General features: G+C 38.9%; 2 protein-coding genes across 3 annotated transcripts; both read left to right on the forward strand.

The window, feature by feature from the left end:
• The first annotated feature begins 100 nt into the window (after positions 1 to 100).
• Positions 101 to 9824, forward strand: LOC115681002 (protein CHLOROPLAST J-LIKE DOMAIN 1, chloroplastic). Of its 2 annotated transcripts, XR_004005725.2 has the most exons (11): positions 101 to 236; positions 332 to 467; positions 1358 to 1462; positions 1552 to 1629; positions 1739 to 1794; positions 2261 to 2318; positions 7748 to 7873; positions 8081 to 8179; positions 9055 to 9126; positions 9484 to 9609; positions 9764 to 9824. XR_004005725.2 is itself a non-coding variant. In XM_030604845.2 (10 exons), exons 1-10 carry the CDS (start codon positions 172 to 174, stop codon positions 9544 to 9546), a joined length of 858 nt encoding a protein of 285 aa, XP_030460705.1. In that variant the 5' UTR covers positions 101 to 171; the 3' UTR covers positions 9547 to 9824. The 2 variants fall into 2 exon arrangements, 1 of the variants encoding a protein (XP_030460705.1); XM_030604845.2 differs by having other exon boundaries at positions 9484 to 9824.
• A 4603-nt stretch (positions 9825 to 14427) lies between these two features.
• Positions 14428 to 15445, forward strand: LOC115681004 (protein LIGHT-DEPENDENT SHORT HYPOCOTYLS 2-like). The gene has a single exon (XM_030604848.2). It carries the CDS (start codon positions 14692 to 14694, stop codon positions 15244 to 15246), a length of 555 nt encoding a protein of 184 aa, XP_030460708.1. The 5' UTR covers positions 14428 to 14691; the 3' UTR covers positions 15247 to 15445.
• Positions 15446 to 18708: the final 3263 nt, after the last annotated feature.

Raw genomic sequence — 18708 nt, forward strand, 5'->3', positions numbered from 1 at the left:
AAAGAAGAAAAGAAACATTAGGCCCAAGCCCAAGCCCATTCACAAGTCAACAACCCTTCTTGGTTTCTGATCAGTTTCTTGTTCGTCATCTTCTTCCGGAGTTCAGAACCCACCACCACCACCACCACCACCACCACCGTCGTCATCTCTTCCTTCTCCGCCGGCGAGGAAATGGCGACTTCCATGGCGGCGTTCTCCGTCGCGCCGGGCCTGCATCTCCCTTCGCGACGCCACACGTGAGTAAAAAGCCTTCCTTTTTGGGTTCTGATTGCGGTAACGATTCGCTCTCTTTCCGCCTTTGATGAAAATTTCTCTCGTGGGCGGGGGGCAGTAAGCTCGCCGCATTTCGGCCCTCGTGGAGTTTCCCCAGAACGATTCCGTGGAGCGTCAGGGTGGTCTGCGCCGCTTCTTCTTCGTCTGCAGCGTCGGGAAGTTCGAATCCCAACGCGGACTTCAACCCTTACGAGGTTACGGCGCTATCTCTCGAGTTTCGTTTCTCGCTAGCTCTTGTGATTTGAAGCAAAGTGTACTGTGAATGAACGGTGTTTGCATTAGGGTTTTTGAAACTGTTGAGGGTTTTGGTAGGTAAGGTTACGTGTGATTGTGATCTCCATATGGTTTCGCGTATCTAGCTTTTAAAATGATTCTACCATGCTCGCAAGTCGCAAGCTTTATTATCAGTGTTCGCTGTAAATGGTGAAATCAGTACAATTGAAGTGCTTTCTGTTGTTTTTTCCTTAAAAACTTTATCACTGGGTAGAACCGGGTGCGCAATGCAGTCTCCCGCCCGCGCTTCTCTTTCTGGTGTTCTTTGCTTCTTTCTCTGGCATCATTTGTTCGTTGATCCTGAACCCATCAGAGCCATACTCTATTTCTGATTTTTCGTCCATTTGCATAAATTCGCAGCAGTAGGCTCGGTTTTGCAGTCTGAACCGCGTTTTGTATCGGAAGTCTCGGACTTTAGCCTTTGCCTCTGGGTTTTGGAACCAGTCTTCTACTCCAGAGCCTTCCCTGGTCATCATTTTAGTGTTCCATCTCTGGTCAACAACTGTCATCAGAGATAGATTTGATGCTTGACCTCAACCAGAGGGAATGTGGGTGGACCTTAATAAAAAAAAAAGAAAAGAAAGAGAAAACAACGAAAAGAGCCACGTTGAATTTTTCGTCACTTGAAACAAATGAAACTGACATAATGACCTGATTGCACCACTCGAAAGTTTTGAGATTTGACTGCATTTTGGTACTATTTGAAACTTTTAGGATTTGATTGCTCTACGGTTATAAGTTTTAGGACTTTTGGTACACTTAATAAGCTCATCTTTATATAGAGATGTCTAATTCCTTGTTCTTGATTTAGGTTTTGGGCGTCAGTCCCATTGAGGGATTTGACATGATTAAAGCAGCATATACAAAGAAACGAAAGGATGCAGAGAGAAGAGGTGATGAAGCAGCTGCTTCCCAAGTATGTCTCACTTTTTATTTTGAGTTGCAATCGAAACATATTAATTTACTCATTATACTTTTGGTTATTGGGGATTAATAATGTTTCAGCTGGAAAAAGCATATGACAAAGTGATGATGGCACAATTAAGCAACAGGAAAAAGGGTGTCACATTTGGTTCTTTCAAGGTATAATTCCCATTGTGCATGAGTTGTATGTTCTCTGTATGTTTAAAATACTTGGACTGAAAGAGATAGAATTTATGTGAGTCAATTTTGCTCGATTGCTCCTAAATAGGTCTCGAAGGATATCAAATATGCTGATAAGCAACCCGTTGTACCATGGGGACCGAGGTTTGTGTTCATCATTCCATCAGTGCATTTCCCTGTGAGGAATACATTATTGGTGGACTTTATAATTGTAATCGAACTAGATAAGGGCACTAGAAGCTTTAAAGCTTATGTGCTGCTTGCAATTAAAGTTATAGAACTTCTCAATGAGCAATTGAGTTTTAATGCTTTGAAAAGTTCAGTCAAGTCCTTATGTCAACTCCATTAATTAAAGATGACCAATATCCCACATAGCACCGCAACTATGATTTCTGTCTAGGTTTAACAAGGACTTTTTTAAAATTTTGTCAGAAGTTTTAGGACTCAATTGCTTGCCACATAAGTATATGTCCATGTCAAATGTATTTCTTTTAATATATGTTTCTGGCTTCTCTTTTTTGGTTGAACCGCTATCACTTATTGAATTTCTTCTGATTGCACTTTGCCATTGGTATTGCATTGACTTCTGTTTTCCCCTCCCTTTTTTCAGGTTCACCAAGTCCAGTGTACAAGATATGCGCATCAACATGGCAATATCTGCTGTCTTCGTAAGTGCCCTTTTGGCTGTGGTGTCTCTAGTTCAGTTTGTTATAAGAGATGAGCAGATCTTTCTGGAGCAGTTCCTTTCATAAGAAATGAATGAGGAAAATGCCCAATATTTCAATTTTAAAACCTCTTGGAGGTTACGATGAAATAACCATTTAACTTATTTGTAAGGCACTCTCCATGACATATGGCTGTGGCCATACTTTATAGATGCATAAGGCAAGGCATGATTGTCTTGTTAAAGGCATTTGAAATATTTGTTTTGGCTTTTGTAGAAATTTAGGAGAAACTGTTCTAAGTTTTATTCTCAAAAAAGGGCTACGAAATTACATGAGGCCTCCGGCCTTTTATAGCTGCTCGTCCAGCTAATTATTTTGTGCTAACTACCGAAGCAAAAAGCCAGATATACTAGCCATAAATCTGGTTAGTATCTCGCTGGTTTAAAAAATTATCAGCACCCTAAAACTTAGGAAACAAATTCCTAAAAGCTAACAAACAAAATCCTGAAAAACTGAAACAAAATAATCGAACTTCTACGCTAACTAAAATATCCGGATCCGGTTTTCAACACTCCCCCTCAAGCTGGGTTATGAATGTCTATCATACCCAGCTTGCACCTTAGAGTCTCGAAACTATTTCTGGATAAAACCTTGGTCAGTATATCCGCTGTTTGATGATTGGATGGAACATACAAGAGCTTCAATATTCCTTCATCAAGTTTTTCTTTGATGAAATGCCGATCGATCTCCACATGTTTTGTTCTATCATGATGAACCGGGTTCTTGGCAATCTCAATAGCAGCTTTGTTGTCACATAATAATAACATAGGATTGGTATTAGTGAATCCTAGTTCATTTAAGACTCTTCTCAGCCACATGCCTTCACATATTCCTTGACACATTGCTCTAAACTCCGCTTCAGCACTGCTCCTAGCAACAACGGGTTGCTTCTTGCTTCTCCAAGTAACCATGTTGCCCCATACGAAGGTACAATACTCGTTGTTGACCTTCGGTCCGTGAGAGATCCACCCAATCTCGCATCCATGAAAATCTCCACGTTTCTCTCCTCTCGTTTTCTTAAAGTAAAGCCCTCTTCCAGGACTTCTCTTCAGTATCGTGAAGATTCGAAAAACTGCCTGCAGGTGCTTCTCTGTTGGTTGGTTCATGTATCTACTAACCATACTTACTGCGAAACCAATTTCTGGCCGAGTATGCGAGAGATAGATTAGTTTGCCAACTAATCTTTGATATCTCCCTTTGTCCGTTAATGGTCCTTCTTCTTCCATCTCGGTTTTATAGGTAGAATCCATGGGGTTGTCAGCTGGTTTACACCCAAGCATACCGGTTTCCTTCAAGAGATCAAGAGTATACTTACGTTGGGAAATTGCAATCCCTTTCCGTGACCGAGCTACCTCCATACCTAGGAAGTACTTGAGTTGACCTAGGTCTTTAACTTCGAATTCTTGTGCCAAGATATTCTTCAGTTTTCCAATCTCCTCCAGATTGTCACCAGTTAGGATTATATCATCGACGTATACGATCATTATTGCTCTTCTACCTTCATCTGATTTCTTGACAAACATTGTATGATCTGTTTGACATTGAGTGAAGTTCAGCTTCTCAACGACCCTTGTTAACCTCTCGAACCAAGCACGAGGTGATTGCTTTAGGCCGTATAGGGATTTCTTGAGTTTGCACACCTTGTTGAAGCTCTCTTTAGTGTCAATTCCAGGTGGGACCTCCATAAAGACTTCTTCCTCCAATTCCCCATTTAAGAAGGCATTCTTTATGTCTAATTGCTGTAGGGGCCAGTCCAAGTTAGCTGCAAAAGAGAGCAACACTCGGATGGAGTTTAGTTTGGCCACCGGAGCGAAGGTTTCTTCGTAGTCTATTCCATATGATTGTGTGAATCCCTTAGCGACCAGCCTTGCCTTGAAACGATCAACACTACCATCGGCGTTGTGCTTAACTCAGAAAGACCCACTTACATCCCACCAATTTCTTCCCAGCTGGCAATTCTGTATATTCCCAAGTCTTATTCTTCTCAAGTGCATGAATTTCCTCAAGAACTGCTCTTTTCCACTCAGATTGAGCAAGTGCCTCATGGATATTCTTGGGAATTTGAATGTCGCTCAACGTTGAAACAAATGCCTTGTATTTCGGAGACAACTTTTCGTAAGACACAAAGTTGTTAATGGGATGTTGAGTGCACTGTCTCTTCCCCTTCCTAAGAGCAATAGGCTGATTAAGATCATCAAGTATAGCAGAATTTTCTGAGTTTGCAGAAGCATTACCTTCATCGATAGTGGGTCTTGAACTCGGATCTGTCTCTTGAGCCGGCCTTGATGTAGTACGGTCCTCCAACTCCTTTTGAGTCTTGCGCCTAGAGTAGACAATTACCTCTTTATTTTTGTCTTGTGTAGCATCTTGAATGGGTAGACACAAAAGACAAGGAGAATTTGTTTGTTGTGACCCGAATGACTGAGAAGTGTCCCAAAAATAATATTCCTCACAACTCTCCCCCTGAATGATATTTTTGGAGTGAAAGGGCTGGTGCTCAAAGAAGGTAACATCCATGGTGGTATAAAAACGCTTTGTTTGTGGGCAATAACACTTATATCCACTTTGATTTGGAGCGTATCCTAGAAACACACATTTGAGGGACTTAGGATCTAGCTTGCTGCGATGTTGCTGATTTATATGAACAAATGTTGTGCAGCCGAATACTTTGAGTGGGATATGTGAGGCAAAACGAATATGTGGGTAGGTATGAAGTAGCCTTTGAAATGGTGTTCGGAAATCTAGAACACGGGAAGGCATACGATTGATGAGATATGTGGCTGTTAACACTGCTTCTCCCCAAAAATGTTTAGGAACATGAGTGGCTATCATAAGAGAACGGGCGACTTCCAAAAGATGCCTATTTTTTCTCTCCGCCACTCCATTTTGTTGTGGAGTTTCTACACAAGAGCTAATATGTATGATACCTTGGCTATTTAGATATGACCCGAGCTGTGAGTGAAAGTATTCTCTCCCATTATCCGTTTTGAAAACTTGGATTTTTGTGCTGAATTGGGTTTGGATCATTTGGTTGAAGGTTTGAAAAATTCGGCCAATATCTGATTTTTCTTTCATCAGAAAAAGCCAAGTGAGTCTTGTGTGATCATCAATGAAGGTAACAAACCACCTAGAACCAGTAATATTATTGACACAAGAAGGTCCCCAAATATCACTATGAATCATGTGAAATGGATGAGAAGACTTATAAGGTTGCAAAGGGTATGAACTGCGAGTATGTTTGGATAATTGACACACCTCACATTGAAATTTTATTGAATCTTTATCGAACAAAGAAGGTAGCAACCTTTTTAAGTACGAGAAATTTGGATGACCTAACCTATAGTGCCACAATCTTACTTCACTCTCTTCCTTAGCACGAGATGCTACACATGACATCTTCTTGTTTTTCCATTCTGAGGCATTAACTCGCAGAAGGTAGAGGCCCGCATCCATCTCAGCACTGCCAATCGTCATCCCCGAGTTCAAAACCTGAAATTCACATGAGTGTGGGAAAAATTTAGTAGTGCAGCCTAAATCTTTGGTTAACTTGCTGATGGAGAGAAGATTATAGCTGAGTTTGGGAATAAATAATACTGAATTCAGTGTTATATCTTTTGAAATAACCACTGATCCAACACCAGCCACCTTTGAGCAAGAACCATCAGCAATTCGAACGCTAGTGCCGTTTTGACATGGATTGTACTCGTTGAACACTGTGATATCTCCGGTCATGTGGTCGGATGCTCCCGAGTCTACAACCCAAGAGGTGATTTTCTCCTGTTTAGCACTAAAGGCATTTAGAGAATTACCTCGTTGAGCTATTGTTGCTGTACTAACCCCTTCTGAACGGGTTGCCTTCTGAACTGATTCCTGTAGCAGCTTTTTCAGCATCTCCAGTTGCTCTTTGTTGAAGGGACTCGAATCTACCGAAGCGTTTGTTTCGGTTTGGACTATGTTGCTTCTGCTCTCCCGGTCTTGAGTAGGACGTGAGGCTGATGGCTTCCAATCATCTGGCCGACCATGAAGTTTCCAGCATGTGTCTTTTGTGTGACCTGTCCGTTTGCAATGATCACACCACGGACGACCACCCTTTCGCTGGTTGTTGTTGTTTGACTGAGTGCCTCGACTGTAGGATGGTTGAGATCCTCGGGCTATTAAGGCAGAATTTTCTGGATTGGTCTGGTTTTTTGAACAACCAAGCATCACCTTTCGCCGAGTCTCTTCTCTCCTGACCTCCGCAAAAACTTCTCATACATTAGGTAGGGGCTTTATGCTCAGAACTCGTCCACGTACCTCGTCAAGCTCTTGATTCAAGCCTAACAGAAATTTATAGATGCGTTCTCGATCTTGAATCTGCTTGTACCGCTTGCTATCTTCAGGACAACTCCACATCATATCTTCCAGCATGTCAAGTTGCTGCCAATGACGCATGAGTTGGTTAAAATAATCAGTGACTGAAGATTCCCCTTGCCTTAGATCATGAAGAATGCCCTTGATCTCGAAGATGGCTGAGGTGTTATCTTTGTTGGAATAAGTTTCATGAACAGCATCCCAAATCTCCTTCGCTGTTTGGTAATACATGAAATTCTCCCCTGTTTCATTCGTCATTGAATTCAGCAGCCAGGACATCACCATGTTATTTTCCACCTTCCATGTTCGATAGTTTGGGCTTGTCGCCTCAGGTTGTACGGCAACTCCAGTTAGGTAATCTTCTTTACCTTTTCCGCAAACGAAAATCATGACAGAATGGGACCATTGATTGAAGTTGTGACCGGTAAGTTTATGACTGGTGATGAGAAGAGTTCCCCCTTCGGATACATTGATAGGTTGGGTAATCAAAGGAGAGTTCTGAGCTTTAGGGTCTGAGGTTTCACTCTCAACCTCGCTTGCCATGGTGGCTCTAGGGTATTTTGTCATGGTGGAAACACTCAGAGATGTGGTAGAAAAGAATGGTCCAGATCGAGCTCTGATACCATGTAGAAATTTAGGAGAAACTGTTCTAAGTTTTATTCTCCAAAAAGGGCTACGAAATTACATGAGGCCTCCGGCCTTTTATAGCTGCTCGTCCAGCTAATTATTTTGTGCTAACTACCGAAGCAAAAAGCCAGATATACTAGCCATAAATCTGGTTAGTATCTGCTGGTTTAAAAAAATTATCAGCACCCTAAAACTTAGGAAACAAATTCCTAAAAGCTAACAAACAAAATCCTGAAAATCTGGAAACAAAATAATCGAACTTCTACTGCTAACTAAAATATCCGGATCTGGTTTTCAACAGCTTTAGATGTGATAATTCTCCTTGGAGGCCACTCTTTGCTCTACTGACATTTCTTCATTTATCTAATTTGAGTTAGCTACTTCATTTTCTGCAGACAGCTTGGATCGTAATCAAACGGAATGCTGAATATAAACCATTGCAATTTTTAGCATTTGTATTTGTGTACCGGATCTTTGAGAAGTTGAAATCATTTGAACCGCCTGTATCACCAACCTTTACGGTAAGTTCTATGTGAAGCTTAGATCTGTCTTTTCCTCCTTTTGTTTCCTTCATCCAAGTTATCTGCATTGCATACTTGGTTTACTTTTTTGTTGTATATGCCTACTTATTTTGATTCGAAAATCTTCTCACAAATTAGTGTTGTTAGAAGAACTATCTGAAGTTAGTGTCACTGTTACTCAGAAAGTTGAATTGATATTGACTGCAGGAAGACGGTGAGGAGGATCCAGGGAGAGGGATGCGAATGGGAAAACGGCTGCTTAGGTCTCTTGCATTAGTGTTTGGCTGCATCGCGTTTTCTTCTCTGGTATGTTGTCTTTTCTGGTGTATTTCATGTTTATCTCCTTTCGACCTTCATCAGATGCTTCAAAGGATAGATTATTGCGAGCCATAGTTGGCATTTAGTTAGCCACTTCAAAGGAAGGACCATTCAGCTTAGGGTGAAAAAGGCGCTTAAAAAAGTGACTGTCAAACTTTTCACGTTGACTTGTCAGAGGGTCCTGACATGGTTAGGCATATAGTCATCACCCCAGGATGATTTGTAAGAAATTTTTGGGCAATGACCACTGCACTGAGTATTATAGCATGGTATCCTGGATCAAAGGCAAACTATAACGCTGTGGCTGAGTTTGCTGACAAGCAGGAAACTTAGCAAACTCAAATTTCACATCTATGTTTGATTGAAGAACATGATTGCGGTATGATCATTTGATTCCTGTGCCTTTGATTCTTCTAGACGACATACACCTTCAAAGATTGGTGAAGTAATTTTTCTCTATCAATTATATGGTCTTATATGAAGTTGTGAATGTTATTGACGTCTCAGGCTTGAAAAGATCTTTTAGGATGAATCTGTTGTGAGACCAACGGTGGGACCAGTTGGAAGAGGCAACTCCTGCTTAGGCACTAACCATGGGGTTCCACTTGCAAGTCTAACTGAACACCTGTTTAACCCCTCTCTGCCTTACCTAGCTAAGACAGATAATAGTGACATTATTGAGCTTAGGGACAGTGCATTTGACAATGCTTACATGCCTTTTTTGGGTCCCCACCATTGCATTATTGGTCATAAGATCATCTTTCTAGAAGTTATTTTTTTGTTTGCTCTAGCATTGACAATAGTCTTTGTTTTGCAATCTAACAACTCAGTCTCACTAATGGCTTTGCATTGTGTGTTTGCAGGCATATACTGGTCTGCTGAACTTGATTGAATTCGTAGGCAGTTTTATACCTGCTTTTCTTTACAATAACCAGGTACTGTTTTCTTCTCTTTTCTTTGACAATTGTGATGGACCTTGTGATGCATCTTTTATTCGGCTACGTGGACCATGGTATCACCATACTATTGATTACCATTTTGACTCACATTAGAATCTGTTAAGCACACTATAAGGTCCTGCATATCTTTTATTCATTTGATGAACATCCTTCACTAAGCTGCTATATCAACAAATAAATGCAAGTGCTCTACTACATTCTGCTCCCTTTCTGATGAATGAATACACATCTATTGCTTTCCGCGATTAATTTCATGTTCATCATGCCCATCTTTGTTTCCATATGTCCCAAGTCTTTGATGGCGCTTTCTGATGACAATGTATGAATTTGCAGGAACTTCTAGTCACCACTTCGACGGCTATCTTTCTCTATATAATGGCATCATATTATAGATGACGGACGAATTTTGGTGAGAGTTTCACTTATAGGTTGACTGTGCGTCAAATTTTGCCAAATCAGGTGTTCTTTCTTTTCTTTTTCTTTTTTTTAATTTTGAATTTTGTATCTCATCACAAAAACTGGTCTCGTTGACATTAGTTGCGGAGCCCTCTTTATCTCGTGGCGCATTATCATAGGGGTGCTATTCTTGTAACGGAATGTTTATTTTACGTAGGAAGTTAGATCATCGCTCATTGAAGATGGGAAATAATGTAGTGGACTGCTTTGAAGTCTCATCAAGGGAAAATGTGAGAAAACATTTACATGCAGCTTAATCGGTAGGACCATGAAGGAACCGGGACATTACGGGCCATGTGAAATATACGAAACAACCCGAGCTGAAATAGGCAACTCGGAGCTACCCCGTATTTTCAGCTTCGCTTGGTTTTTTTTTTTTTTGGAACTAAAATGCTTCATCTTTTCCGAGTGAGCATACTTTTGTATTCTTAGAGTTCGAAGCAGCAAAAGCACACACTGGTAGGTTTCAACCAGAACCGAACCGGAATCTTGAGTTGAATCGATATGGTATTTGGCCTCAGAAAAGAACCGATTTGAAAAGGTCTGTTCCACTTGGGTAGACTGATTGAGGTTTGTGTGTATTTTGGTCTTTTGAGTGCTATTACATAGGGGCGTGCAGGCTTCGGGTGATGGGGTATCTTGTCATACTCTTGAACCCGTCACTTACTATGGAGACATATATGGAAGTGTTTGCAAACTTGAAAATGACGCCCAATGAATGTTAACGACGAATTAAAAATTTTAAGCAAATTTAATGGAAGTATTAACATTTTGGCTATAAGGATCGACGTGAATATATAGCTCAAATTTTAATCTGTGAACCCGACAACATGAACTCCGACGGACTTCGGCTGAAATTCAAATAGCAAAATCTTGCTTAGACCGAGGTTTTTATGAATTGGAGCTGTCACGGATGTTGATCATGTGGGATTATTGATCGGGATCTATACAGGGCTTACTCCTCTGGCTTTGTTTTTCCATCGCTACGGGATCTTTCTCCTTCAATTGGCCATGGACGACCGGCACCAACAATGTCACTGGTCATATGAGCAAGACTTGTGCTGTGCGGTGGCCGAACTTCCCAATCTGAAGGCACTGCCATGGTCGTCGAACTTCTCATATCATCATGTCCATTGATCATGTGGGATCATTGATCGGGTCCATACAAGACTTGCTCCTCTGGCTTTGTTTTACATGGAATGAGGATTTTCGTCACTGAGTAATAAAGAATAGAGAGGTTCTAGGGTAAGGGAGACCTCCTACAGGCATCCCACGTCATGGGATTTTGCCAATCGGACTAAAAAGGTTCCAAGAGCAATTCCCAGTCCCAAATTTATTTACTTTCCTTTTTTTAGTTTTTCTATATCTGTATAGGATCTACTTATCATTATTAAGAATTTCATATATGTAGTTTTTGTTTGTTGTAGATTTTCCATGTATATTAAAGGCACTATGTTTTTTTTTTTATTGTTAAGTATTACTTTCATAAAAATTAGTTTTGTCGAAAAGAGAAATTTGCAAGAAATCTAGTTCTTTTTTACGTTGTTTTTTAAATTCATGGATAAATTGTTAAGTAGATGAAAATCAAAACATTGCATAAAGTAAGAATTTTTTTTGAAAATGCCATTGAATAATCATTATTTTGGATCAGCGAAAATTAATATCATCTATGAAAATGCTTGGATTTCTTATCCAGCATTTTATCCGGGTATGTTGGGTCCAGAATACATCGCCAAACACAAGATATGATATTTTGTTATCCTATCTGGACTCAAATTCGGATTACCAAACATAGGCTTAATGTTTTACGTGCTCTGTATAAAGGTATCTCACCAATATAGTAAGGAAAAAAGATATATTCTTTGATAAACTAAATAAAGAAACGATCTATATTTAAGACTAATGAAATTAATAAAAAGTTCGCCAAGAAAGTGTCCTTTTGAGATAACATGGACAAAAAGTAGATAAGTTGTTATAAGATCAATGATGAAGAAGAGACTTTTCAATTTATACTATATCAAAGGATGTCTTTTTTACTTACTATTAGCGAGATAATTTTATACGGAGCATGTAAAATGTTATAGGAATATATGATAATGCACTTTTCTTTAATATGCTAAAAAACAAAACATGTGAATTGTTTAATTATGGTAACTATCCTAAACAAAAAAAGAAAAAAAACTAGAGAAAAGGAGAGGCGCCATCACTTTAAATTGCAATTGAAAGATTGAGAACAATTTTGTCTTTTCAGTGTAAATAGGGGGTGAATTTACTTATTTAGGGGTGGAAATAGCGCCACCCATGCGATAACTTAATCTTTAGACAAATCTAATCCTACGAGACGACTTCAAGTCACCCTAGCAATGGCATATGAAGAATGATTCTGAAGGGAAAGACAAAAATTCCCATAACTGTTACTTTCGAAAGTTATAAAATGAGACAAATCGATTTCACAAAATGCAGTTCATATAATTAAATGACGATGTCCCATATTTTTCCTCACGACAAAAATAGGCTCTGCTGGAGTATAGCCCTAGGGTTTCTCTTTTCACCCCTTAAATCACTAGATAGAGAAAAGAAACAGTAAAAATTCCTATGACACTGTAAGTATAAGCGTTTACCTTGCCACGTGTCGAAACGTGGTCACAACTAGGTTTCTTTTTTTTTTTGGTCAAACACAACTAGGTTTCTTGTAGACATTGAAAACTGGGCAATGAGTTGTGGGTCATGATTATAAGAATAGTCATATTATCATAATTACCAAAAAGTTCAACATGTGAGAATGGAGAATAACATTTTTCCCCTCATTGTATGACCTTAGAAATCTTAATTTGCTCATTCTTTTGTTGAAATTTGAAGAAAACAATTATTGACATTGTCTTTGCTAGAGAGAAGATAATAGGTTTACATGAGAGGAGTCCAACACTTCCAATTCAATAGGTTTAATAAGTGGACATACTTTTCTTTGTTATTATGTGATCAATAAAATCCTATGGCATTTTCAGTCTCTTCATAATATTGTAGCAACGGTACATTAGATCATCTTAATCATCATGATTTAACGCCAGTTGTAATTATACAAATCTTTCTAGCAACCATAGTATTAAGGATCGACATATTTAATGAGAAAGTACGGTTTTGGATGGGTAAAACTATAGGAAAAGCTAATATACAGTGTCGTGGCAACAAGCCAACACTCCAATTCATAGAAAAAGAGAACTCCTCTTTATCGAAACTATTACCTAACAGCAATAGGGCAAATTATTTACCTTTCATAAAGCTCAACTTGACCTTTGTCCTTCTCAATGTAAATAATCACCTATCGCAACGGGTTGTATCTTCATTTAACATTAGTGGGTTTTTTTCCGATGTTCGATGCGTAATCTTTTAAAGAAAAGTACAGCGAAATTAGGAAAGTGGTTCTTTGATTTGCTAAACATAACTAGTTGCTAAGGACATGGAGTATGCACAAGTACATTGGATTCTGCTCCATGTTTACTATTTCTGGCACAAAGCAAACTCACCATGTTTAGGTCACCAACTCCTTTTTTGGGAGTTCGATGCTGGCGAAACCTTATTCAAAGGATCGGGATTCCAAATGAGGGGATTCAATTCCTTGCTTCAAGTGGAAAAGTTGAAATCTTCCTTCATTTTTAATGCTGTTTGTGCCTCAATCTTTGCGAAAAGATATGGTCCGAGTCTTCCTTTTCATGGTTTGATGATACTTTTGACAATCAAAACCTAGTATTACACTTTCCGTTTCACTATGTCCGAAAGACACCCCCAGTTGTCAAAAGTGTTCTCAGGAATGTATCAGCAAAATTGCTAAGAAACCAAAAGAAACCAAGTAAAGAGCGATGCTAGATTTGTAAAAATTGATGCATAAATCAGTAGACCATACAATATATGAGTATTCAAACGATGACTCGACAAGAATTCGTCACTTTCACTTCGTAAATGTGTTTTTATCAAACGGTCTTTGCATCCCCAACATTCTCAAATGGTATATGCAACATCAGAGAACATGGAGAAATATAAACTAGCTCGGTACATTACTATGCATGATATTCTAAGATATAGTCGGGGTCATACAATAAATCAACACTTCATAAGCCTCAGTTCTTAGCTAGATGCGGGTGACCTTGGTAGTATATATAGTTATTGGTTATGTACAGAAGAACGGGCCAAATTAACAATTCAAAAACTATGCACGACTTTTTTGCCATGCCCTGCTTACTTCCTTCGTCCATACATTGTTGGATACAACTTGGAAACTATCCTGCAAAGCTATGTGTTATTCCTATGTTTATGCTAATTAATTGTTTTTAGCTACGGTAAGGGGAGGGGAGGGGGTTCGGCGAGACCTCAGATTGAACCCAGGCAAAGCGCCTTACTTGTGGTGTGACAACTATTGTGATTGATTGAATCGACCAAAATGATTCTACATACTTTTAGTTGTCGATATTGTGATTGAGTTGAATCGATCAACATGATCGTTGTAAAGTTATTTGGTGAGTTTTTGATAGTAGACTATCTATTTTCCACTTAATACTCAATTGATGATTGTTGATGACAATATAGATAGTTTTACTTTCTCATTTGATCCTCCCCAAACCCTATACCTGTAATCACCATGATGTTAAGAATGGCAATGTATTTAGTTGAAGAGAGGTGTGCACTGGAACTAACGATGACAAGACACCAGAAGGCCTGTTGAAAATACCACAACCCCCTTATCAATTGGTTTTTTAATTTCTTAATGACAAACTTCCTCCTTAAAATCTTCACTATCTAGAGCACAATACCCTAATTAGCCGCGCCTCTCTCTCCTTCCTCCCTCTCCAAGTTCCTCTCTTCATTACAATCCAAAACCATGAAAAGATTCTCTCATCCTCTTGAATCAACCAATCTCACCCTAATATTTTTGGCTCACTAGAATGTCTACTTCTCGTTCAAGTGGACTACTGTCTTCCTCTGCATAATCCTAAAACCATGTGTAGCAAAATGAATAACCTCATGCTTGAGTGCTTCATTGGTCTCTCTCTTCAATAGAACAAACTACCCACGCTCCTACATCTCACTGTTATGGAACCAAATCCAGAACCAGATTATCCCATCAATCACCACCATGATCATCATCACTCACTCAGCAACATGGACATTCCAATTAACACCATCACCAGACCAACAACCACAGATTCACCATCTTCTTCAACCCTAAGCCGCTACGAGAACCAGAAGCGCCGGGATTGGAACACCTTCTGCCAGTATTTGGGGAGTCACAGGCCGCCAATCCCGCTTGCCGCATGTACCGGCATGCATGTCTTCGACTTCCTCCGCTACCAGGACCAGTTTGGCAAGACCAAGGTGCATCACCAGACTTGCCCCTTCTTCGGCCTCCCGAGCCCGCCTGGTCCGTGCCCATGCCCGCTCCGCCAGGCGTGGGGAAGCCTTGACGCGCTCCTCGGGCGGCTCCGAGCTGCCTATGAGGAAAACGGCGGGGACCCCGGGGCAAACCCTTTCGGAGCTAGAGGTTTGAGGGTTTATTTGAAGGAAGTCCGTGACTATCAGACCAAAGCGAGGGGCGTTAGTTACGAGAAGAAGCGCAAGCGGCCCAAGCAGAAGGGACCGTCCCCATGACGAGTTCTATCTTGCCCTTAGTCTATTTTGGAGACAGCACAGAACCATTCACAGTGCAGAAGACAACATATGATCAGACCTAATAGATATATGCGCGTTCCAATATACTCCGATGTCATCAGTCCTCTCGATCTCCGCCAATTACTCGAGAAAGACATGCAAGTCTTATAATGTAAACCCTTGATGTGCAAGCCCCAGTCTCTCGTGAGTACTCCATGTCAACATATACCAAGTAATATCTTCATACTTTTTATTTAATCTCGGTGTTGAAATTACTGAAAGGTGTGCTTTAAGTCTTTATCAGTTTTCGATGAGCCTTTTGTGCTGTCTCTGCAGATATTGGAGTGCATGCTCCATGAATTTCTTTTAGTTCTTTCAATGTCTTTTACATATATCATATATGTAGTACTTCGTGGTTATTGCAATAACAGTAAGTACTTTGTAGAATTCTTTTACCCTCCTGATGCTTGGCAGTTGGATGATGTAGCTGAAATTATGATGGTAGTTCATGGTAGAATTCCAGTTTTGATTCCTCTATTTCCAAATGACTAAGACAAACAAATTTCTCCATAGAACATCTTCTTTGGGATCATTCACTCACTTCGTATCTGATTGACTCTAGATCGAGATAAATCTGTTCAACCATGTCAAAGCGAGCTTACATGATAAACGACTGATTTGACAAAAGTCGTAAGCATCAATCGCTTTTTCTCTAGTGAGGTTAAGGAGAAATGCAGTCATTTTTCGAACTTTCTTTTTAGTGTTATAGACCATAAAATTAAATTGCTGACCATCTTCTTATTCAGGAAAAAGGGCAATTTTCTTCACTAGTTGCAAAGATTTGATAAGAGAACGACAGTTTAATGCAAGTTGAAAGAACTTTCTTGGCAAGATCGGTGTGTATCTGCTGGAGGGGCAGCATAAGCCTAATGCCTTCATAATTGGTGGAGATCTGAGAGGGGGATGTAAAATTTTGAGGTCATCAACGCATCTAGTTGAACTCACCCTCCCTTAAAAACCTAGTATTCTGTCATGGGCAACTAAGCATTATCAATTGTTCCTTTTTAGAGAAGTGCAACAATAGCCCTACACATTTTGGCCTTTAGTCAAGGTCCATTATTGATGTAAGAAACACTTTACACACTCATCATTGGATGATGCATATGTAGAAGAATTTGGTTACAAAACTAACTCCAAACACACATGTCAACCATCAAATGGTGAATGTGTAAGTTTTTGTTTGCACTGGCGTTAGACCTAAGTTTTTGTTTCCACTGGCATTAGACCTAATAATAATCTTAAAAGGTTTTATTTTCATCCATTGGGTCCTAAACCTTTGGAAATGGGTGTGATCAAAGTCCTAATCTAGTCATTGGTGACATTTTGGCATCGGAAAATCGTATCATATCAGGCTTTCTCATAATTAAGCATGATTTTGATCACATAAAGAAGGAATAAAACTATTCATGGATTTCATTCAATTTGAGTGAGAAATCTCATTATGAGAATCAAGTCAGAAATAAATCCGGGATGCTTTGTGAAGCAGGAAAAATCAAGATCTTAGAACTTGGGTTTCCCTAACTATTTACATATATTCGAGTTTAATTATTCGTTTTATTCCCATAATCAATTTCTACACCCAATGATAAACACAACCCATGTATTAATTCTATTCCTTAGTTATGGGCAAAACCATATACTTAATATTACTCATGGTGAGAATCAATTTGTTAATGCTAAACCATACACTAATTTAGTGGACTTAATCCAGAACCTAATCAACTATATCGAACGTTATGGAAGGTGGGCAAAGTAAAAAGCTTTAGTGCCCAAGGATGTTGCAAATATATGAGGATGGTATATGTTTCTCACATTTAATAACAACTTGATCATCAAAATAAAGTTGCGGACGACGACGACGACGACGCAGCTGGTAAATCCTAATTCAGCTTAAGTAATCTGACAATAGAACCTTAATGTAACTCCTAATTATAATTAGGATACAATGGTGTGAATTGTCTTTGCATTTCAAAAATGCCACACCATATGCAAATCAAAAGGCTTAGGAAAACTTATAAGAAGAAGAAAGAACATAATAGACATTAGACAGAAATGAGAGAAGAAAGCTTAGCTAGTAAATCAAGAAAATTACCCAATCAGTCATAAACTTATCGTACGAATGTTAATTTAGTCCTAAACTTTTCAATTTTATCAATTTAGTTGTAAACCTTTTTACGAAATTCCAATGTAGCATTTTCGGTCAATTTTCACCGAAAATTGCTGTCATGATGGTCTAGTCATCATAACATACCGCCATGTTAGTGATTTCCAGCAAAAAATAGCCAGAAGACTACATTAGAATTTTGCGCAAAGATTTAGAACTAAATCGTCAAAATTGAAAAGTTTATGATTAAATTAGTATTTGTAAAATAGATATATGACTGATTGGACAATTTTCTCTAGATAAATATTACGAAGCGCAGCATTGAACAAGCAACACAAGCAGTCATGTTTTTCCTATCCCTTTCGTAAAGTGTTGACCTGTTCAATGTTATTAGAATTTTTTGCCTCCATTGAATTTTTCGACGGGTACTTCAATTTTAGCGATGCAAATCCATTTCATAAGAACACAATTGCGCGAAGAAACATTCATTAATTAATTTTTTGGCACATGTTTGTTAACTCAATGATGGAATATTTTACTACATTAGTTAGCCATTTTAGCTTCAGGTATTTACATAAATTTCTTGCCCTTTTCGCCCTCTATGTGTATGCGCACGCGCACATGCACGAGTGTACTTGCGCGTGTGCAAGGATTGGGTGCCTGGGCATTAAAAGCGCAAAGAAATATTTTGGGTTCAGAGAAAGAAGTGCAAAATGAGATAATCTTTTATCATTATCTACACCATAGAGAATAATTAATTATATTATTTTGATGGAGCAAAATAATTGACTATATTTTAATGGGTATTTAAGAAAATTATCAAAAAGATATCAGTCTTATTGAGTATGAAGGAAGAGAGTATTTCCAATCGCGTTAATCAAAGTACACACATGCATTGTATTAAAAATAAAGTTGTAATAAAATATCCTGGTCATGAAAATCGACTTTCATTGGATTTTATATATATAAAAGAAGCTCCAATAAGGATTAGTTTTTTGCCTAAAATAATTTATCTTTCACTTTTGATTTGTTTAATAAATTTGAGGAAAGTTCCTAGGTTTCTGCTTCCCCCACCACCTGTACTAGTTGATGCCCAACAAGTAGTAATTAATTCAAATAAATTCCAAATTTAGCAGCATGATGATTGAAAGTGCTTTTAATTTAGCTCTTTTTGTTTCTACTTTTATATTTTTTTTGTCATTATTTATTGTTTTTATTTCGAAAGTGGATTGCCCAAATTTTTTTCGCCAAGTGGAAAAGTGAATTGAGTACGAGAAACATTAAACGCAACATTCCGT

This window comes from Syzygium oleosum, unplaced genomic scaffold (genome assembly GCF_021117445.2).
Source record: "Syzygium oleosum isolate NSW1041296 unplaced genomic scaffold, Sole_v2.1 Sole_v2.03, whole genome shotgun sequence".
NCBI classification, from domain to species: Eukaryota; Viridiplantae; Streptophyta; class Magnoliopsida; order Myrtales; family Myrtaceae; genus Syzygium; species Syzygium oleosum.

Excerpts from the sequence above, each read along its gene's own strand:
- LOC115681002 (XM_030604845.2), top strand. The coding sequence starts at position 172 with ATGGCGACTTCCATGGCGGCGTTCTCCGTCGCGCCGGGCCTGCATCTC. Across the intron at positions 1,795-2,260 it reads GTTGTACCATGGGGACCGAG|GTTCACCAAGTCCAGTGTAC; the intron begins GTTTGTGTTCAT and ends CCCTTTTTTCAG. Across the intron at positions 8,180-9,054 it reads GCATCGCGTTTTCTTCTCTG|GCATATACTGGTCTGCTGAA; the intron begins GTATGTTGTCTT and ends GTGTGTTTGCAG.
- LOC115681004 (XM_030604848.2), top strand. The coding sequence starts at position 14,692 with ATGGAACCAAATCCAGAACCAGATTATCCCATCAATCACCACCATGAT.